This window comes from Fukomys damarensis, unplaced genomic scaffold, assembly GCF_012274545.1.
Source record: "Fukomys damarensis isolate Sample0158 unplaced genomic scaffold, DMR_v1.0_HiC HiC_scaffold_32, whole genome shotgun sequence".
NCBI classification, from domain to species: Eukaryota; Metazoa; Chordata; class Mammalia; order Rodentia; family Bathyergidae; genus Fukomys; species Fukomys damarensis.
In genome coordinates, this window is record NW_022900944.1 from 22,474,416 (window position 1) to 22,498,090 (window position 23,675).

The 23,675-nt window shown below is 44.3% G+C and overlaps 1 protein-coding gene across 1 annotated transcript in view; it reads right to left on the reverse strand.

The window, feature by feature from the left end:
- Positions 1-23,675, reverse strand: part of Shroom3 (shroom family member 3) — a 301,418-nt gene that overhangs the window by 176,607 nt on the left and 101,136 nt on the right. Inside the window, exon 2 of the mRNA XM_033757773.1 lies at positions 13,087-13,241. Coding sequence (XP_033613664.1) covers positions 13,087-13,241 — 155 coding nt within the window. The remainder of the gene's footprint in view (positions 1-13,086; positions 13,242-23,675) is intronic.

The following is a 23,675-nucleotide window of genomic DNA, read 5'->3' on the forward strand; positions in this document are numbered from 1 at the left end:
CCCTCTTAGTACTGGACAGGCCAGTCCCCTCCAACAGGCGTTTGCTGAGTACTTCTACCAGTACTCAGGAATAGGAATAGTTGCTTTCACCTCCCAGAAAAGAAAGGGGCAGATACATTTGCTGGCCAAGATCTCTGCCGGGAAGTTGCAAATCAAGTTCTTTCCAGGCCAACAACCAAGGTCCCAACCACTGTATAGCACCGCCCCCCAAGGGGGAGAAGGCAGGGTAGCTGGTAACCCACAAAGACAGGTGAAGCTGTGGACACACCGCAGGGCAGGTCCTGCCACAGGACGCTGTCCTAACTCCCGGGACCTCATTCCCAACCAAAGCTGGAGATGGGTTACCTGGCTGGGTGGGGAGGGTCACAGAGGGGAGGAACGAGCCTGCTCTCATTTCACAGAAGGGACAACTACCTTCAAATATGGTTCTTCTCCGGTAAGGCATGTAGGGGAAGTGTGGTCGGTTTAGAGATGAGATTACACACCACGTCCCACGGGGAACAGAGACACTGAGAGTGAGCCCAGCCTGCCTTCCCAGGGAGCTCCGGGTGCAGAGAAATGACTAACCCTGTTTAGTTACAGAGCTGCGAGCAGCAACGGGTACCGGTGTCACTTGGCCCAGGCTCTGGGGTAAATGTAAGCTGAGAGGTGAAATCAGGCAGCCCCCGGGACACACAGAGGCTAGGGGGTACACAGCCCTGTCACCCCGCGGGACTCAGCGGGCACACCGTGTCTAGGAACCGCTCCAAGTTCTGGGATCACCACACTGAACGCGACCTCCGTCATCAAAGAGCTTCTATTCTGAGGAGAGGAAAAGAGTGTGTGACTGGGAGAGAGAGAGAGACAGGTAGAAACAGAATAAGGAGCACTGGGGCCACAGAAGTAAGGCGGCTACCATTTGAGATTGTGCAGGGCGGACTAACATTTGGGCAAATGTTTTAATGAAGCGAAAGAACACATTGAAATCGTATAATAGATAACATTTATTTATTTATTTTTTAAAATTTTAGCAATACTTATACAGCCACCAGTGAAAAAATGATTCTCTTTCACTGTTCGCTCCTTTGAGGTATTGAGGGTAAAAGACCACAGGTTATGAAAATGTCCCCTGGGACAGCTCTGTGAAAGGCTGTTCTAGGTGTCCAGGGCGAGAAGGCCCCCACTTATTTACAGTCAATGAATAACAGTGGTTAATTCCTAAGAGACGGGGTTGAAGAAACCCCTTCTAGGATGTTCCTCAGAACCACAGCCTTCATAAGAACAGCTCAGCGACCTTCCTAGGTAAACAGTGAACACACTGACCCAGCAATGTTCCCCACACATCATTTTACACACCCTACCCACCCACCAAACACCACATGGGACTCAAGGGTGACAACAAACAAAGGGGGAGTGGGAAATCGTGTTTTTCAAATGTACCCTACGAGGCAAGGCAGCCACAAACATGTTAGTGACAGAGACAAAGGCACAGAGAGGCCAGTCTCAGAGGTGCAGTCTCACCAAGAACTAACCAGACCGCTCAAAGCTGCCACATGCTAAGAGGCCAACAGCAACAGGACCACGGGGAGCCTGGCAGGGACAAATACTGGCTTGAGGTGGCCGCTTGAGTAAGCAGCAGTCAGGGAACAAGACCCCCATAGTGCTTCTCCAGTCAGGCTTTTTGCCCGTTGAAGGCTAAGGGCTTGCTCGGGGCTCTCAGTCACCCCCAAATGCATACTGTACATTAAGCCTTTTCCCCGGGACCTTCAATAGGACACTTGTGATATTGAAGCCATTAGTAGTAAATGACACATAAAAACCTACAATCCTGACAGAAGGACAACAGTAAAACAATGGAATTGTCCAGAATAGGACAAAACCTGGGTTTCCATTGAGGAATGTGCAGTGGGTGGCATTTCCCAATCCTTCCCAGGAACCCTTTCCTTCCTCTTCCCTCCACCACCCCAAGAGAGGTGGAAACTCCACTAAAGCAACATAGAGTACGATTTGGAAGCCAGGCTCTGGGGAAGGAAGGGAACATTGCATAAGAACAGACCTGTGCTGGTACCTGTGGTACACAGCACGTAGGATGTGCTGTCAGACTGAGAACATACAGGGTGTCCAGCCATCTTCTCCCATGGTTTGTGTCACACGGGTACCACCCAGAAGTCACACTGGCATGTCGAGTGGACACAGCAGTCCAACACGAGGATGGTTTTTTATCCACCCCAAAGTGCTGGACCTACTGAGTCTAGGGAGCAATGGCATGTGTTCCCGGCCCTGGTAACAGATGTTTGTTGAAAACCCCCTTCCTTACCCATGCCCACTTAGTAGTGGGCATTCACTTTAGCAAAAACAACAACAAAGTTGGCCAAGCAAGGTGGCTTGTATCAGTAGCCCCAGCTACTAAGAAGGCTGAGGCAGGAGGATTGTCTGAGGATAGGAGTTGGGGGCTAGTCTGGGAAATACAGTGAGACTCTGTCTCTTACCACCGCCCCCCGCAAAATGAGCTTTGAAAACCAATGCACACCTCCACACAGCAGTAATGAAAGACAGAGTCCATAGCAAAGTAAAGCTGGAGGGCCTCGAGCAGCCTCCCTACTCCAAGACAGCACAGAGCGCCCAGCCCAGTAATGGGTCCGGTAATGGGATTCTGTGTATTTTGAGGCTGTCATCTCCCCCATCATTCCCCTGGCTGCCCTCCCTACAAACTCCTCTACTCCACCATCTTTGTCCACTCTATCCGCTCTCTTCTGATTTATTACTTGACTTACAGCTTTAACCAGTGGTTCTCGGACTCTGCCGCATACTAAAATCATCCAAGGAGCTCTTACAGCTTCTGGTGCCAGGCTCAGTCTCTGATGGTGGGAACAAGGCATGCCTGGGTTTTTGTTGTTTTTAAATCCCTAGGTCACTCTAATATGCAGCCAAGTGTACAGAGGAGTAGTTTTAAGCCATTTTGACTCAAGAGCACAGAATTCCCAGCATTTGGGTCACACTCTAACCCAGAACTACTCCCATGAACTAGTTCAGGCTGAGGTACCACACTTAAGAGTTGGGGAAAGGGATCCCCCAAAGCTTCTCTGTGAATTCGGAACTCAGATCTCAGATTCCAAAGGCTCACAAGGGTATTTGAGTGCCATTCCTTCATGGCAATGCCAGTTCAGCACACATTTGTCTGAAGCAGAGCCACGTTATCCCAGGAATGAAATCAGGTCGGTTATCATCAACCCCCTTTGCTGGGAAACCAACCCTAAGGCATTCCTGTGTGTGAGGCTGGGGTTCGGAACATAGCCAGTGAACATAGGTAATCCTCTGAGTAAAAATAGCAGTTATCATCATATCTCCAGGGGAAAATGTCCCTTTTCTCCTTACAGTAAGGGACTCTGATTGCATACCTTTCAGGAAACCCAATAACGTACATGAGTTTTCCATGGGAAGGAACAACTGGTTAGGAAATCAAATACTACCCTGCTATATGGAGACATTCGAGCCTGGAGCTCCAGGGAAGCCAAAAACTGCTGTGAGTCTGGTCCCAGCAGGATTGAAATACCTCCTCAAAGCGTACGCACAAATTCTCATGATGCCAGGGCTCTTGGAAAAGTTTCTGAGGGTCAAAGGCCTCCACAGCTGCCTCCTTCCCCTCTTCTCCACCACTTGCTCAAATGGAAAAAATGTCTAGAGGCCAAGTTATCCCAGTTCTCAGAGCTACCGACTTCCCGGGGGAGTCTGATCCCAGTCCCGAAGCAGGATGCAAACTGTGTCCCAGGTATGGCCAGCCCCTTTCCCAAAGGAAGAACTTGGAAGCCCAGAAGGGCACAGGAACTAAGGGTGGGGAGACAGAGGGGGCACAAGACACCATTACAGCCACCAGGGGTGTCTGTGTTGGGGAGAGGTATCCTTGGAAGTCATGAGCAGCTCTCAACAGGGTTGCGAGACTCCTGTTGCCAGCACTGTGGCTGTCCATACAGCTCCGGGGCTGTCTTCCAGGGCATCCATACAGCCCTCCCCGCACCTCCCTGGACTCTGCGACTTACCGCAGAGCAGGGGGCCCATTCTTGGAACTTCTATTCCTTACTGACCTCTGCACACAGGTGTGGTGAAGAGGCCACTCATTGGTGATCTCTGCACATACTATAGGTCAGAACCCTGAGCTTCAAAAATACTTAGCAGCGGGCTGGGGATTTAGCTCGAAGGCACTGTGCCTGCCTCATGAGCGCAAGGTACTGAGTTCGATCCCCAGTACAAAAAAAAAGCCAGCCGTGGTGGTGCATGCCTGTAATCTCAGCATTTAGGAGGTTGAGGCAGGAGAACAACTGTGAGAAGGAGACCAGCCTGAACTACACAGTGAGACCTCATCTCAAAAAATTGGTGGTCAGGTGCAGCTTGCAACAGTCATTACACCTTTACTATTTCTCTCAACTTCTACGGCCTGCCCGTTTGACACTCCACCCCCCCACCACATACTAGGAATCCAACTTGGGGCCACTCTACCACCCAGCTCTTTTTTAAATGTTTTTTTTTCAGTCAAGGTCTTGCTAAATTGCTCATTCTAGGCTGTAATTTACAATCCTCCTGCCTCAGCCTACAGAGAAGCTACAATTACAGTCACATCACTCGTATGTCACCACATCCAGCTCTTCTGACATCTTAATTTCACCAAAGGTAACATAGTGCGCTGTCCAAAGAGTGTCTTGAAACTAACCGCTCAACCCATGTCCTGCCCACCCATCGAACCTGACCAGTTAATTCCATCTGATGAACCCTTGGAATAAAGCTGCACCAGGAGGTACAAACCCTTGCCCGGGGGTCACTTTGCTGCAGAGTTAGTTGTGTCCTCTGGGGCTGAGCCTCTCACCCATAAGCCTTGATGGCTTCAGAATTGGAGCTCTCGCAGTGTCAGTTCTCTGAGAATATGGCCTTTCCCTCAAAATCCTCATTCTGAAATTGGAATCCTTTACGAACACATTTCCTCTTAGAACTGGGTGTGGTGACTCACACCTCTAATCCCAGCTACTCAGGAAGCTGAGTCAGGCGTACTGCACTTTTCAGGCCATCCTAGTGAGCAAACCCTCTCTCAATTTGGTAAGTGTGTATACACATGAGTACACAGGCAGTATCAGGGATCGAAACCAGGGCCTTCATACTCAGCTACAACCCCAGACTTTTAAAAAATGTTTTATTTTTGGGCTGGGGATTTAGCTCAGTGGTTCTGCTGCCTGCCTTGCAAGTACAAGGTCCTGAGTTCAAACCCCCATACCGGGAAAAAAAAAGACTTATCTTTTGGGCTGGGGATTTATCTCAGTGGTGCTGCCACCTGTCTCGCAAGCACAAGGTCCTGAGTTCTTTCCCTGGTACCAAAAAACCAAAACACAATGAAATGTTTTATTTTGGAGACAGGGTCTATCTAAGTTGCTGAGTTTCCCAAGCTAGGCTTGAGTTTTTTGTTTTGTTTTGTTTTGTTTTTTTACCAGTACCAGGGATTGGCTCTTCTATCTATCTATCTATCTATCTATCTATCTATCTATCTATCTAGATATTTAATTAATTTATTTATTTTTTCAGGGAATAGTCAGGCCACTGGGAGGTGGCAAAACTGTGAAAGATGTGGAGAAGGTGCTTCATTCTAGGAAATTATTTTCTACTGTCACCATGAGTTAGAAAAGGAACCAATCTACTCCACACTTTTTACTAACAGTCAATTTTGTATCCATTAAGAGGGACTTAAAAAGCATTCTGTTCATTACAAGATACTTCTTGAAAGATAACTGACTTGCAAATCCTGGGTATGTTGCAGTTTTGCTACTCAGTGTAGAAATACAGGGTCGGGGAGACCTGACCGAGGGAGCGGCCACACCGTTCCATTCCAATCCCGCCACCTGCCTCTTCGACAGAGCAACCACTGAGGGCAGTGCTGAACTCAGAGATTAAGGCAGGACTTCTCAAAGAGGTAATTTTCTTAACAAATGTGCAGTTCATTTTTACTTGGTTCATATTATAATCACCATAAATACTGTGCTCACAAATATCTTATATAAGCCTCACAAAGACTGAACGATTTGGCCAAGTGTGGTGGCACATGCCTGTAACCCAAGCATGGTGGGAGGATTATGAAAGAAAGAGACAGAGAGAGAAGGTAGGGAAAGAAAGAAAGAAAAGACTGCCCAAGATCACAGCACTAGTATCTACTGCCATCAGACCTCAAACTCAGGCAGTCTAACTCTTTACCACCATCTCCTACATCCTCTCTGATTTTCACAAGGCTTGCAGGAGAAGCCTCAGAAGCACAAAATGAGCCATGCGTGGTAGTGTCCGCCTGTAATCTCAGCACTCATCAGGAAAATCTAGAGTTCCAGCCAGCCTGAACTATATAGGGAAAACCTGTATCAAAACAAATAAACACAAAGTATAAAAGTTACCATGAAATATACCCCTCAATTTTTCTTCACCACCTACAAACAAAACCTCACTGATACCAAATTTAGGAGTAGGATGGCACTTGGCAAAAGCAGTACCTCGATGCAGAAGGCTGGGAGGTTGGATCTGCCAAAGAAAGTAGGAGAAAGAACAGAGTTGAGATCAGGGGTTCACTGGGTAAAATGCCTTTCTCATGAGCTGAACTCAAGGTGGAAATCTGTGTTTAGAACTGAGGATGTAGTTCAGTGGTAGAACACTTGTCTAGCACACTTAGAGCAATGGGTTCAATCCCTAGCTCCATTTAAAAAAAGTTTTAGATGAATAGACAGCATTAACCCCAACAGTTCATTCTGGAGGAGACAGGCAGCGTCCTAGTTCTCAAATTAAGTTATAGGTTATCTTCCAACAGCATGACAGTCCCTATGCTAAAGCCCCTTGTGCAACTCAGGGATATTAAACCAGGAAACCCTTTCTTTCATCTGCCAGTTTCCACTGTGAAGGTCACCTGACAAGCTTATACTCACCTCTGCCCATAAAGTCTCTGTGGATTTCAGAGGGAATGTGGAGTATTGGCTCTTAGCACGTGCGTCTGCTTTCCTAATTAACATCCTTTGTATTGTCCCTACCTACATTCCACAAAGGTTTTTCGCCAACCTGCAGCTGTTTATTTTTCTTTCCGAAAGTCTTTCTTTCTGCCCCACTCTCTTTACCATTTCTCCTTCAGCATCCACCAGCTGCAACCTTCCTTCCTGAGCCCCCAGAGGCAGCCACATCCCCTACCCTGCAACATCTCATGGTCCTGTGCTCCCTCCCCGCTCCCTAGGGGTCAGCAGATCTGGTAAGGTCTTTGACCCACAACTCTCTTGAGACTTTGCATTTCTCTGTCAATGTGGCCTTTTAAGAGGGCATCTCTACTTTTGTTTTTAGTCCCTGGCTAATATACCCCCAAAACTTATATAAACACCAGTAATGTGCTCTGCATTTTTGATATTTTAATGATGGTGTGAAGTCCTTCAGGAAGTACTGCCTTCACCTTTCAAAAATAACTTTAAATGAGGTAGATAGAGCCAGGATGCTAATACAGGAATTTTGGCTATACAACCGATTTTTCCAAGAAACAGGCTTCCTCCCCCATTGGGTTTCCAAGAATCATCCTGATCTTTTAAGTATGGAGCTCACTTAGGAAGAAAGGCTAACACATGAACTATCACAGGTCATTCTGTCATGAATTAAACCAAAGGAAATGAGAGCTCAGGCAAGGAGGTGTGCCAAAGTATAAAGGTGAGACTTCTCAGGCAAGTGACAGCTCAAATTAATCGGAGCAAAAAAAAAACGGCTTCGAGGAGAGGTAGGGGGAGGAATGTCTGTCCGTGCCTCTAGCAGCCTGTTAACACACAGTCCCTGTCGCTAAGTATGTGTGAGAAGTAAAGATAGGTTCCTTTTCCTCAGTCTCAAAGAGTTAAGCTATAAAAATCAATGCATAATAACTGAGATAAGGCAAACTCAAGTGGCATCTTCAAGACAAAATGTTTCCCACACCAGAAGCAGAGAGTGCAAGACTGCCCAGTAACCTTATTGATTTCATTAGCATGTCTAAAGGAAGAATGTGTCAATCAGAAAGGGGATTTGGTGTTGACACACAGAGAAGAGGTAATGCAGCAGGACTGCTTGGAGTCCAGAGGGGGAAAAGCCCTGACTCCAGGAGAGTCAGGAGCCCACGAGCTGCCCTGGCCCAGGAAGTGTCTAGTAGCCAAGTTCCTATCAGGTAGGCAATCCATCTGATAGTCCAACGGGTACTGGCACACACAGGCCTCCATGAGTCAGTTCTCTTCAGTCTTGAGTCTGAGATCACCATGGAAACTTCTGAACATAATTGGACTTACCATTCCTTTTCCTGTAGAGATGAACGATACCTATTTTTGGTCCATTCAGGATTATTTTTCCCACTTGTCCTTTTCAGAAGGAGTTAATGCAATGGCACTCTGGAGTATAGCCTTCAGTTCCCTGTGAGTTTTTATGTGACCTGATGCTCCTAAACTCTGAGTTCTGGGACAGTCGTGACCTCTAAACTAGGGAACCCTTAAACAGTGGTGAATTCGCCACAAGAATAAAGTGGGCTTTGGACAACTAGGTAACATGGCAATAATCCAACATATCACCACAAGTCTCTTCTAAACCAGTCTAGATATAATGAAATACCACTGCACATCCATCTATGCACTTAAATTTTACTCATAAAATCCTTATAATGCCCTTTTGAGGCAGGATTATTATTTCTATTTTAATAAACAAAGAAATCGAAGTTTAGTGAGGTCCAAGTTCACATAATTTGCAAATGACAAAACAAGATTTCAACTACAGGACCGTATTTCCAAGAGGCCTGCTAGCAGTAATTCAAATCTCATGCATTCACCAGCTACAGCCCATCTAGATAGCAGCACAACTACTCTTTAGAGCAGCAGACAGGGGACCTTTCCAGAGTTGATCCATCAGCAAGAGCCGCCAGGACACACCAGGAATGTGAATTCCACCAGCTGCCTTCAACAGATAAATGCCAGTGCTCTCAAACTGGGTATGGGTTCCAACGCTAAGGTGGGTTCAAACCTTCAACACTCTTCTGGACTCAAGGAACAGGCCTCAGAGTTCTGAGCCTCTCTACCTATCTCTTTGAAAAGACGGCCCCCATATTTGAAATGAGTGCTTGCTTTACTCAAATCCTGTCCTAGAGGAATGGGCCTATGTATATACATCCATCCAATACCAATATAAATAATGGCAGAAGATTTCTTGCTACTATGGAGAGTGTGGGTGCCCAACCTTTTGGCTTGCCTGGGCTTCACTGTGTGAAGAGGAACTAACTGCTTTGGGCCATATATAATGTATATAATATAGTTAATATATATAGGGAACCAAACTTCCTTTTTAAAGTGTATTTCAACTTGGTAAAATATTTTATAAAATCACAAACAAGCCCAAGTTCAATGATTACTTACATGCTTATCTGCTTAATAACAATCACCCTTGTCTTTTCAGGCACACACATGCATAGGTGGGTTGAAGTACTAGCACCGGGGTTAACTGCACTTGCTCGCCAAGTTGCACACGTACATGAAACATCTGATACACATGTGTTTCAATTGCACAGCCTGCACATGGGGGTGCAGGAGGCAGAGTTAGCCTTGTGCCTCTCTCTGGTCCCGGTAAGGAGTTCTGTTGTCACTTGCACAGTCTTTGTGCAAGCACTGTGCAACTGAGTCATGAAAACTTTACTAAAAATGACATTGTAATGTTAAAAGTACACCATTTGGTGGGCCCACATTGTATGTGTGGCCATAGACTGAAGGTTGAATGTGCCTGGTATAGAGAATTCCATTTAATCTGCCCAATCTTCTTGTAGGGAGGTTGGACTATACCCCAACCTTTTGTTTTTGTTTTTCCAGTACCAGGGACCAAACTCAGGACTTTCTGCTTGCCAGGCAGGTGCAGTGCCACTGAGCTAAATCCCTGGCCCTTTCCCCAACCCTTATTGAAGTATAAGTGACAAATAACCATTGTCCAGAGCCAGTGAGTCTGTCTCTGAGCTTGGAGGTAAAAGGTGTGTTTAGTGTAAGCCAGGCCCTGGGCTTGATGCTTACAACTCCTCCCCGTAAATTGTATATATTCAGAATGGATAATGTCAGGACTTGATATATGTATGCGTCATGTAATGATTGCCATAATCAAATTAATCACCACACAGTTATACTTGTCTATGTATATTTGTAGATACCTAAGATCTACTCTCAAAGAAGGTTCCGAGTTTATAACACTGTATTATTAACAGTATTATCAACTCCAGTCACTAGGCTGTGCATTTGACCCCCAGAACTTACTCACAACTATCCTTTGACCAGCTTGTCTCCGTTTCTCCCATGCCTACCCCTTGGCAACCATGCATTCCACTCCCAAATATGAGTGCAATAAGAGGACTTGTCTAATTTAATGTTCTTCTATTTCATCCACATTGGCAGATGGTATAATCTCCTTCCCTTTCATGGCTAACAGTATTCTGGTATGTGAGTATATGCAATGTATATATAACATAGTACTAGTATATAACACATATATTCAATATATTATATGCTACATATTATACACATTAGTATACATAGTATGTCAGTGTGTGTATAGATATGCATGTTAAATAATGATATATATATATATATACATCAATACTATCTGTTGTATATAGTTGTACAATACATAATACTCTATATTATGTACACATATTTACCATACATGTTTTCTCTACCTACTCATTATTTGATGGGTACTTAGGTTGTTTTCTTATCTTGGCATAAAGTATTTTAATCCTCACTTAAAGATGAAGAAACTGAATATTCAGTGAGGTTAAGAAATTGTCCCAAGACCCACAGCTGGGAGACTGCAGCCCTGAGATGCAGACCCAGGGCTGGTCTGACTCCTTGCATGGAGCCTCTACCCCACTGATAACCTGAGAAGCAGGATGAGACACAGCCAAGCACACTGAGGAGAGAATCGCCACAGCCTGGGGATGTAGTAGATCACACCCTTGGCTTTGACAAATTGGTTAGGAGGAGCTGCTGTTCCCTGAATCAGGGCTCATAATGAACACAGCAGTGAAGAGTGCCACAAGCAGCCATCTGCAGGGTGAGGGGGGACCCCCTTGGTTTGCACAGCTTGAAAATGGGGCCCAATCCATCTGAAATGAACACACATTTCTCAGACAAAGACGGAACAGCAGCAAATAAACATATGAAAAATGTTCCACATCACTGGTCATTCGAGAGATGCAGATGAAAACAACACTGAGATTCCACCTCACTCCACAAAGAATGGCTGCTATCAAGAAATCAACCAATAACAAATGCTGGTGGGGATGTGGGGAGAAAAGAACCCTTCTTCATTGTTGGTGGGAGTGTAGACTGCTGTAACCACTGTAGAAATCAATATGGAGATACCTCAACAAACTAGGACTAAAGGTCCCATTTGACCCAGCTATTCCTCTGCTGGGTATCTTTCCAAAAGAATTAAAAGAATCATACCACAGTGATATATGTGCACCCATGTTTATAGCGGCACAGTTTGTAATAGCTAAAACTCGGAAGTAGCCCAATTGCCCATCAACTAGAGACTGGATAATAAAGAAGATGCGGGTCTTTTTTATAAAATGGAGTACTACTCAGCAATAAAGAATGAGAAACTAAAGTCATTTATGTCTAAATGGATGCATATTGAGGCCATATTCTTTTCTTTTATTTTTTGGTTCTGGGGATTGAACGCAGGATCTTGTGCTTGTGAGGCAGGCGGTGGCACCACTGAGCTAAATCCCCAGCCCAAGGCCATATTCTTGAGTGAAATAAATAGGACACAATTATAAATACTGCATAGTTTCTCTGCTGTGAGAAACTGAAAATGTAAATAAGAATCAAAATGTATAATAGATAAATGTGAAACAGGAAGAAAAGGTCAAAAGGGGAGGAGTAAATGGGAGGAGTAGGGGAAAGAAAGGAAAGGAAAGGAAAAAAATATGAGAAAAGGAAAAAACAGAAACAAAGTCTTCGTAAATAGGGAAGGGTTGGAAGGAGGGCAGGGGAATGGGGAAAAAAACAAGAACCAAGATTACATTGTAAAGGCACAAATTGCCAATGATAAATGTCATCATATTGTACACCTAAAACGTATCAATAAACTTAATGAAAAAAAAAAAAAAAGAAAATGGGGCCAAATTGGGGACAAATCAGTAGCTCATAAGGCTCCAGTCAACCACAACATCCCCAAATGCCATAACATCAGTTGCCATATGAAGCAGATGAAACCTGATTGATGCAGAAATTGCCAAGATGTGTGGACCTGGGGCTTAGTAGGTCAAGTCAGTGACACTCAGGGGCACAATGGCGCAGGACTAGGTCATCTGGGCTGTTCTGCTTTTCCACTTAACAGCTCTGCTCCCTGCAACAACTTACTTGATCTCTTGGGGACAGTAGAGCTAGTGACATCTATCTCCAGGGGTTCTCAAGTAAATCACATGAGTTAACATATGTGAAAGTCTTTAGACAGTGCTTGCTTTGCAATAATAAAAATGTAAAAAAAAAAAAAGATTGATTTGATTCCCTTCTCCATACAGAATCTCTTCCACCAAGGACAGGTTCATAGGAGTGCAAGGCTTGTGACTTTAAGGCGTTAAAACCCATCATAACCGAGCCTTGGCCAACAGAAGACTAGCCACTATTGAAACGAGGAGACAGAGAGGAATCCGCCTGTTTTGATGAACTCTGTGGTGTAGCTGTGGCTAACAGAGTAAGACCTAAATCTCTATACCAGTTGCTTCTCTAGTCCCAGGACTAGAGATAACCACATTTGGGATGAGTGTCACTTTCCATCACCCAGAAGTTTGGGAGGTAATTTGAGGCCACTGTGTGACAAGCCAATGCCTTCTAGGAAAAGGAGTGCTTCCAAAGATGGGGATACGGTGTCTGCCATGTCTTTACCCCATTTCTTCCTCACATGCAACAAGTGGGCACAAAGAAGAGAAAGAAAAAAAGACACAGGACACCCCCCCACATGCATGCCTGAAGTCAAGCTACCAACCCTGCCCTCTTTCCCCAGGTCAGACAGGGTAGGAAGGCAGGTGAGGTGATAGGAGAAGGAATATGGAGGCGGGACACCTACCTGCGCACTACCAGCCTGAGCGTCTTGTACGATCCTTTTACCAGGGAGACAGCCTCCCTCCGGGAGCTGCTCAGAGCCACCTCATTGATGTGCACGACCTCGTCCCCAGCTTGCAGTTTGGAGCTCACCAAGTCAGCTTTGCCCCCTTCTTCAATCTGTGCAGAGAGAACCACAAGTAAGCTTCCATCTTGCCTGGGGTCAGCCGGGTGTCCTGAGCCCTACCTGGATTCCTGCAATACCCGCCAGGTGGGCTGTAGCTGTACCCCTTGTACCCCACCTGAGGGCAAGTATGGAGAAGATAGGGTCAGGCTCCTGTCTCCCATAGCTGCCAGTAACCAGCACCTGGCTGCCCCAGACAGGCACCTGGGCACACTAGGTAAATGGGCAAATGGATACAACTTCCATCCAGGGGCCACTTTCCCAGTCTTTATTCTCCAGTACCCAAAGTATACTTGGAGCAACTCTGTTATTAATTTAGAAGTCGAGTTCCATTTATCAGACCTTGTGGTCTAAAAATATAACTCCCTGGAGAAGTAAAATGATATAGATGTGGGCTATTATTCACCATTATAAAGAAATGAGTGCTGGGGTTTTAGCTCAGCGGTTCAGTGGCCTGCCTTGCAAGCGCAAGGACCCGAGTTCAATCCCCAGTACCAAAAAAAAAAAAAAAAAAAAAAAAAAGAAATGAGCTCCCCAGCCACTAAAAGACCGGAAAGAGTCAGGGATTTAGCTCAGTGATGCTGCTGCCTGCCTCATAAGTGCAAAGTTCCGAGTTCAATCCCTATTACCAAAACATTGAAACACAAAAGAACATTAGATGCCTTTTCCTAAATAAAAGAAGCACCCTGTGGCATTCTGTGTGATGCAAAACTACAGACAAAATATCCACGGTTACAAGAGGTGATGGAAGAGGGATGGAATGAGTAAGTAGAGCAGAGAAGATGTTTAAGTAAATGTATGTATTGTACATGGAACTATATGGTAGGTACATCGGGCACATGGCATTTGTTCATCTGTCAAAATCTATAGATTGTACAATGCTGAGTGAACCCTAAAGTAAACTACGGACTTCGGGTGATAATGACTTATCCAGGTAGCCTATGTAGCAAATGTACCACTCTGGGGAGAAATGTTGATGGTGGGGGAAGCTTGCATAGGTAGGGACAGAGGCAATCTCTGTGTCTTCTACTTAATTTTACTGTGAGCCTAAAGCTGTGTTCAAAAATGACCAAAGTATGTGCCATGGGTTATATCTAGATGTCCCCAAAGCCCCATGTGCTCATAGGTGGAGCTTTTCAGAGGTGGCTGGATCATGTGTGTGATACTGGATTATGGGCGTGATAACTGGATTCGTCCACCGATTGGTTCATCATGGTTCTGACTGTGGATCATGGGGAGGCCCACCCTGGGCGTGGATGGCACCAACCAACAGGCTTGTAGCTTGAATGGAGTAAAAAGGGAAAGGAAAGCTTATTGCTAGCTGCTTCTTGCCTGTTATGCCATTGACTGTTCTTCTCTGCCTAGCTGCTCTGCTTTGGAGCCCACCAACTATGGACTGAAACCTCTACAAACTGTGAGGTAAAGTAAACCTTTTCACCTTTAACTTGGGATTGTCAGGCATTTTATCCCAACACTGAGAAAGTAACTAAGACAGTAAGTTATATGCAAGTACAAATTTGCCAAAATGAAATCCCTTAATCTGTGTAACTAATGAGCACTAATAAAAAAGATGTGAAAAAGCAGCTATGGATTTTTTAAAGTCTATATTAAAATTATAATTCATTCAACAAAGATATTAAATTAAACATCTGCATTATTCCAGAAACTGTCCTACTGCTTGGGCTCTAACAGTGGACAAAACAGAAGGAAGAAAACTTTGTTCTTCTGGTGCCGATAGTGACAGGTGGAGGAGGGAAGCAAACGAGAAATGTCATAGGTGAGTGACGTATCATGGTAGTTAACCATAAGCCTTGGAAGCAAATAAAGGAAGCCCTGCTAACTCGGCAGCCACATTCCCAGGGCTCCCCATGGGACGTCAACAATGATGAGAGGGAAGAAATAGAACAAATAAAAACAACCAAAGAAGAGTAAACAAAACTTGACCTACAAGGAGTGGTAAAAATATACAGTAAATGTTTACATTTTTAAGGGCCGGGGATTTAGCTCAGTGGTTCCTCTGCCTGCTTTACAAGTGCAAGGACCTGAGTTCGATCCCCACTACCAAAAAAACCAAACAAACAAATATTTACATTTTAAAAAGAACATTACAGTAAAATACACATTGCCATTAATCCCCCTCAAAATAACTCCCTTCACTTCAAACACACTTATACCATCATCCCACTTTCTGAGCAAGTTCTTGAGTCTGCTTCCATCAGTGTCTTTACAAGGTGTGATTAAATGTTAAAAAAAAAAATCAAGGTGTGTTGTTATGTACATGTACCAACTCCTCATGATGAATGCAATCATTATGTGCTGTAAACATGTACTAATAAACATAAAAATTTTTAAAAAGTTGTAATTTAACATACAGTGAATGCTGCTGCCAAATGCCATCCAACAGAAAGGCAGGCTAGAAAATATTACAGTGTATTCTTGTCCACCTTATGCACTGGATCTGACACCCTGCAACTTCTGGCTCTTCCCCAAAGTCAAAACGACCATGAAAGGTAAATATTTTGAATGGATTCAGAACATCAAGGGAGCTACAAGAGTGCAAGTAAAGACGCTCACAAAAGAGGACTTTCAGAAGTGCTTTAGAAAGTGGCCAGGATAACGGAGATCTCAGCTGGAAGCAAGGGGGAGCATATTAAAGGGAATTACTGGTAATGTGTCTTTTACTGTAACGGTTAAGTTTTTTTTAAATTCAAACATTCACCTTGTTGTTTGATCACACCTTGTATATTCTTTTTCCATAATTATTCTCCAGAGCTGCCACACATTCAAAAATCTTCAACAGATCTTAAAATATACGAAACATTAAATAATGATATATATAGAAGAATATATTAAAATAGTCTAAGTTTCTAAATTTAGCTGTTTCCTCTCCTTTAACAAATTAATTCAAGCTAAAATTAATGCTTTAATTAATTTCATATATATGTGTATCAATTTACTACAAAGGATGGGAATAATACATCATCCATAGTCCAAAAGGGAACGGAGTCTTACCCCTGCTTTATCTGTTTTACTCCTGAAAGTTAACAACTGGTTGTGGTTCATTAAGGAATTTTTTCTTTTTCCTTTTTAGAGAAATGACAGCACACTTTACACATCTCCTCAAGTCTCTTTGGCACTAAACAGGTATCAGAGTGAGGTGGCTAGGAGCCAGGAAAGCCACATGGATACAAGGAGCGAGAGGACCCTATTTGCCCTTCCTGAGCCCCAAGCTGCTCCTCCATGAAGTGGGATTAAGGAGCCCCCGGCCCACAGAGCTGCCCCAGCAGTAAGGACAGCAGCCCAAAGGAGTGCCACCTGCACAGTGGCGCTATCATTTTCATACATTACACATCATGACGAAACTGCCCTTCATGACGTCACCTAAACATCTCGGTTACTTGCTGCATAATATTTACAGTGTAAATGTAACCGGGGGATGTAACCAACCTGGGGAGAGGCTTTCACCTGCTTTCTGCCCATTTTCATCCTCACCTGCTTCATAGCCGACCTTCTCCCAATTCACCGCCGCCCTCACACACCAAGCACACTCTTGCCTTCAGGCGTTCACCTCAGCAGCTATTCTTTCCTTTACCCAGGACCCCCTACTCCACCTCCACCGCCAGCCACCTGCAAGGCCCACAAGCCACGTGATGGTCAGTAGTGGGTGCTCTGGAGCCAGGTTACACAGCCCTCTAGGTTAGTACACAGCTGTGTGGCTCTGAGCAGGTTAATCTTGCTGTGCCTCAATTCCTGCTTCTGTAAAATGTACTTACCACATACATTGTGAGGATGAAATGAGTTCTGACAAACAAAGTGGTCTAACAGTACCTGGCATCTAGTATACATTCGGTAAAGCTAAGAATAATTACGACACAAACTTTGAGGTCAAGGTCAAGTTTCATCTCCTCAGAAGATTTCCAGGCATTTCATCAGTACTTACCAAACTCCCTTGCCCCTTCATTCTGTCCTTTAAGAAGTAATCCCTGAGGCTGAGAATGTAGCTCAGGAGTGGAGAACTTGCCCAGTACGCATGAGACCCAGAGTCTGATCCCCAGCACTGCATGCATAAATAAATATACACAAGTAAGCCCTCTTTCCCCCATTTGCAGAGAATCAAATGAATAAAATAACACATAAGCCAGACACAGTGGTGTATGTCTGTAATCCCAGGGACTCGGGAGGCTGAGCCAGGAGGAAGATGATTTCCAGCCTAGCCTGGTAATTTCTGAGACCCTGGCTCAAAATTTAAAATGGGGGGAGGCCTGAGGATGCAGCTCAGTGGAACCCCTGGGTCCTATCCCCTTTACTGGGAATAAAGAATAATACGTAAACTATAACATGTCACCTGAATAGTTATTATTTTATGCCACTGTAACGTTCTGCCATGGTTCCCATGCCGCCTTCCGGCAAAATCTTTTCTGCCTGTATCTCTCCTGCCCTCACGTATTCCTCCTGCCCTGCATGTTGAGCTCTGAAGATGAGAACATGGGGCCCCCTGACCCCCACCAGCACATCTTCCAGAGCCTCACACGAGGGAAGGCCTCCTTCTCCAGCGGTACTTCTCAGTCAAGAGTAGCGAGGAAAGTTGGCACTATGAGGGAAGTAACGGAGAGGCTGCTTGAGGGAGAGAATCTCCACTTATGGGTTCTTCAGCAAATGCAGTATAATGAGACCTGGGAAATGATCGACTTTTTACAGGAAAAGAGAAGCTAAGAAAGCTCGCTGTGTCACTTGTATCATGTCCTTCTCATAACTGATTTAATGTGAAAGCATTATTATCAAGAAGAACGCTAGAGTTTTGCTGTTATTCATCATTCTCACCAGCAGTTTCTACAACCTTCTGTATTTACAGAGTTTCTCTCAAAGTCTTTGCTTTGCATTAAACTTCTGAGTTTTAAATGCATGCTTTGATCAAGGCTTGGTAGCATGCCAGAAAGTTCCAGCCACTCTGGAGGCTCAGATGGGACATTATTCGAGCCCAGGAGTTCAAGACCAGCCTGAGCAACATGGCAAGACTCTATTTCAAAAACAAAATAAAAGCCTACTTTTAAAAAGTCCATTCATAAAATCACTTAGGAAATTGACAAGTGGGATGAGTTTCTGAAGTAGGTTTTTTGTTTTGACATTGTTTTGTGGTACTGGGGATGGAATGCAGGGATTCACACATGCTTGATAAGTGTGCTACTGCTAAGCTACATTCCCAGCCCCAAATGACATTTACTTATGAAACAGTAGTGGGGCATTTACCACAGGGCTTTTGGGGTGGTCTGTTGTGTGTATGTGCGCACTGCGAATTGAACCCAGAGCATCACAAATGCTAGGCAAGTGCTCTGCCACTGAGCTCCATCCCTCTTCTCCCTTTCTTTTCTTTTTTTGGTGCTGGACTTGGACCCAGGGCCTTCATACTGAGCTATTCTGGGTCCTTTTTATTTTTGAGAGACAAGGTCTTGCCGAGTTCCTAAGTTGCCTAGGCTGGGCTCAAACTTCAGTCCTTCTGCCTCAGCCTCCTAGAGTGCTAGGAGTATAGATGTGCACCACCCTGACCAGCTTCTCCACATTTTAATTCTCAAATTTCTCCACACTGTCTCTCAATGATTCATGCTATCTCGGGCTTCAATTATTCCTGGAGATGATTTTTAGATATTTTCTCCAACACTGATCTTTTGCACAAGCCCCTATCTGTATATTTTCTTCCTCTTTCCTTTTGTTATGAAAGTTCTCATCAGCCCAGTCAGAATCCATCTCCCTTTTCCTCCCTCTCCCTCTCCCCTTTGCCACTGGTACTTCGGATCATCTTTTATCTCCTCTTTCAGATTTTAAACTCCTGAGCCTAGAAAGTCTGGAAAATACCCATTCTTTCATTCTTCCACAGCCGTTTTTTGAGCATCCCATTGCCAGGTATTGCTCTAGGCCTGGGGAAAAGTCATGAAGAGAACAAGATTATATTCTCTTCTTTCCTGGAAGTTTACATATGAATTATGAGTATATTTCACATCTTTTTAAAAATGCATATTCTTAGGCATGTGAGAGAAGCTATAGTGATTAAAAAGAAGGCTGGATTCTTTCTTTGAAAGGGCACATTTATTGATCCATATCAACAACTCTCCCTGGGAGATCAGGCAATTTCTAGTGAACAAGAGCCCTAGAAGTCCCTTAGTACTAAGATTCATCCAGAGCAAGAACTCAATCAATTTCAATGGTTACCTTCAATGTTGACCTTTTGGGGAAATCTGATTCGGTTCTTGTCCAGTTCGGTTTGCAAGCAGAATTGTGGAGAGAATTGAGTTTGTGAACCGAGGTGCTATACTGGAGCTAATACCTTGCCAAACTTCTACTTTTATGTTGATTATTCACACGGTTTATCTAAAATTAATGTTATGACTTTGCTTTAAGAAGTATACTTACAAAACATTTAACAGTGATCTTTTTGAAATATTCATCAAAGAGAATTTTACTCCTTCTAACCCCCTGCCCTGCCAATGCTGCCAAGAGGATTCAGTGAAAAATGAAGCTTATTATTCTAAATCTTCAGACCAACACTTGAGAGGTCACTGGCACTGTTTGTTCAATTTCACCTGCACAGAATTTACTTATTCCAGGAATGTGACTGTCACTAGGTTAAATGACCTTAAGCTAACAAACCAAGCAGGAGTGTGTGCACACATTGGAGCCTGCGACACAAGCATGCTTTCCCCCTCAGGTCCTATGTTTACCCACACTCCTAGGGACAAGCTGGCTTTGTTTTGAGGACCAATTGTCCATTTTCTGACATGTGAGATGTTGGGTCTGAGTTGTTTAAAGTATTTTATACTTTGGTAATATTTGGCTCCTGCCATCATGCCTGCACATCAGGAGTGATTGATAAACATTTACTGGACGCATACTGGAGAAACTAAATCTAAAGAAATAAACATAGTCTTGAGTAAATACACGTGGTTGATAAGAGTACCTTAAGACGAGGTGTCGAGGAGAATGTGTGCGCCGATGGCAGCAACTGGATGTGGTATTTGGAGAGCAGGATGCCAGGCCCATCTCTTGACCTCTCTCATCCTTTTCATCCCATAGAAAGAGGTTCTGTGCTGCACCTCTGCCTCCCTAGCCCTGCCCCCCCACTCCTCCTAGCCTGCCATTAGCTATGGCTTCACCTCGATCCTCTGCACATCATTAGGAGCCACCTAACATGATTAGCTCAGGCCACTGAGCTAATTTCCTGAGTCTGCTGGTCACACTTTGGAGCAGGCATTTGCTAGGTACCGGTCTTCCCTGGGTGTCTCGGGACCTGCTGGCTGTCGCCCCCTAATCCCTCCACCTTTTACTGCTCATCCCCATGCCTACTCATCTGTATTGCTCCTACAGCCCGGAGCGTTTTATTAAACCCATCCAGGTCTTAACACAAATTCAAACAGAGAGAGGCTGGGAGATACCTTTCCTAAGATACCCCTCAACACACACATCGCTGGGTTATTAAAGTCACAGCCTCATGTATGCTAGACAAGTACTTCACCCCTGAGCCATACCCCAATCCTCCTCTAAACTGTCAACCTCCACTAATATTACTTATCTTCCTTCCTGTAGTAGTCAGGGTTTCCAATGAAATAGATTTAATACAGTACACATAATTTATAAGATTATTTTCTAATATTCACCCAAAAGGTCAAATGTGTAAGAGATCTGCAAACGCACTACAGATCTGAAGAATCCAGCCAAGGGCCTGGATCCCCCAGCAAAGTCCCACACAAGTCCAGCTAAAGGCCTAGAGCCCAAGGCAATGTCTCATGAAAGTCTGTATCAAGAATCTGCACCAGGAAGGCCCAAGGCCCAGTGGTGGAAGCTAGAAAGTCTGTGCCAGCAGAGTGAAGGGATCTGCATTGGAGCCACGAAGTAATACTCAAGGCAAAGACCACAGCTCCCCTGAAGAGAACAAAAAGCTATCCCTTGAGGATCTGGGCTCCTCTGACAACGAACAGCAGACTTCATATCAGGAAAAGCAGCCGCAGCAAGTTTCTCCAGGAAAATCAATAGCAACTGATCTTCCCCTCCAGTTCTCCTCTAAAGCTATTGCAACAACTCTCAGGCAGGTCTTCCACACCCAGAACCACGCTGACTCAGCTCAGCTGGGTGATCTAAGTTGACCATTAGTCAATCCCCCACACTTCCCAATCTTATTTTGCTTCAGCTCTTACTACATGGCCTGTCTTTACTTTACTTATGCATCTTTCTTAGTGTCTGTCTCCCCTGGAATATCAGCCACGCGAGGGCAGGGACTTGTGTCTGTCTCCCTCATTGCAGGGTCCTCAGTGCCCAGAACAGCACAGACTGCATAGCCGTAGGTGCTCAGTAGTAGCTGCGTGAATGAATGAAACCTCATCACCATCTCTATCACCACAAAGGCTCTTGGAGGTTAAATTGCCATTTCATAGAGATGAGAATACTAAGATTCTGAGGAATAAAGTGACTTGCACAGGGCTACACGGCTAGCTGGTCAAACAAGACAACTGAGAGCAAAATTCCACACCCTACCTCAAAGCCCATGCTCTCCAGCCTGCTGCATCAAAGAACCCCCAGATCCTTGTCCCTGGTTGACACTTCTTCACCTGTTTGCCTAATTCTTCCCCTCCTGAGGAATCCAGCAACCCACACCTCTTCAACCTGATCTTTCTCTTGCAGGGGCCCTACCACTCTAAGACCATCATCCATCTAAGGCTCACAGGTTCCATGGGCCCCCAGAGGGCCTTGCTCTCAGTACTGAGCACCAAAGGCTTTCCACTTACACACAGCTCTGTCTGGAGTTTCAGGTCATGCGCATCCTGTCGAGGTCACCCATAAGTGACTTTCAGGGATACATTAGAACTACACTCTGGACCAGTTCATTTTCCTTTCCTGACTGCCTGTGCTCTTGCATGGTGACAAGGTAGAAGGGAGACAGGGCAGGTATTCACTAACTCATGGTTAAGCCAACGTAATGGGCAACAAGCTTGCTGTTTTGTGGAATTGGTGATTTGAGGAGAAATTTGCTCTCTGATAAGTGCAATAATTGTATTAAAGCAACACATGAGATACAGAAATAGAAAAACATGAATAGATAATTAAGATTATCTCTCAAGAGACAACCTACAATGGGGGAAAAATTTTTTACCACCTGTTCCTCAGACCAAGGTCTACTACCTAAAATATACAAAGAACTCAAAAAATCAGACTCCCCAAATATAAAGATCCAATTCAAAAATGGGCATCTGAGCACCAGGGATTTAGCTCAGTGGTTCTGCGGCCTGCCTTGCAAGCACAAGTACCAGAGATTGTTGATCCCTGGTACCAAAAAAAAAAAAAAAAAAAAAAAAAAAAGAAAGAAAGGAAGAAAAATGGGCCTCTGAAATGAACAGATATTTCTCAGATAAAGAAGGAACAGCAGGAAATAAACATATGAAAAAATGTTCAACATCACTGGTCATTCGAAAGATGCAGATGACAACAACACTGAGATTCCACCTCACCCCACAAAGAATGGCTGCTGTCATGAAATCAACCAATAGCAAATGCTGGCTGGGTTTTGGGGAGAAAGGAACCCTTCTTTGTTGTTCGTGAGAGTGCAGACTGGTGCAACCACTGTGGAAATCAATATGGAGATACCTCAAACAACTAGGATTAGAAGTCCTCTTTGACCTAGCTATTCCTCTGCTGGTATCTTCTCAAAAGAATTAAAAGAATCACACCCCAGTGATATATGCACACCCGTGTTTATAGCAGCACAGTTTGTAATAGCTAAAACTTAGAAACAGGCCAACTGCCCATCAACTGGAGACTGGATAAAGAAGATGTGTGTGTGTGTGTGTGTGTGTGTGTGTGTATTTAATAAAATGGAGTACTACTCAGCCAAAAGAACAAGAAAAATGGAGATACTTATAGCTATGTGGATGCACATTGAGGCCATACTCTCAGTGAAATTAATAGAACACACATGTAAATATTGAATCATCTCTTTGGTGTGAAAAACTAAAAGTGTAAATAAGGATCAAAATGTATAATTGATACAATAGGAAGAAAAGATCTAAAGGAGTAGGGAAAGTGGGAGGGGTAGAGGAAAGGTAAGAAGGGAAAAGAAAAAATATGAGAAACTACACAGAACAAGGGGAAAAAATGAGAACCAAGACCTGTCATATAGAGGTACAAGATCCCAATAATGAATGTAACTGTACTTTATACCTAAAATGTAACAATAAACTCAATTTAAAAAAAAAAGAAAGAAAGAAACCACACAGAGGCAGTGTGAGGAGCGTGAACAAAAACACAGAAGGCTCCTCCGTGCAGCAAGGTGTGCGCCATGGTTTCATTCAGTAAGTTTAATACTTTCCTGCATTTGCACCATGAGAATACCTGTGCTGGCAACAGCAGAGGCCAAGGGAAGAAATTTATTAGTAGGAAGAGTGAGGTTA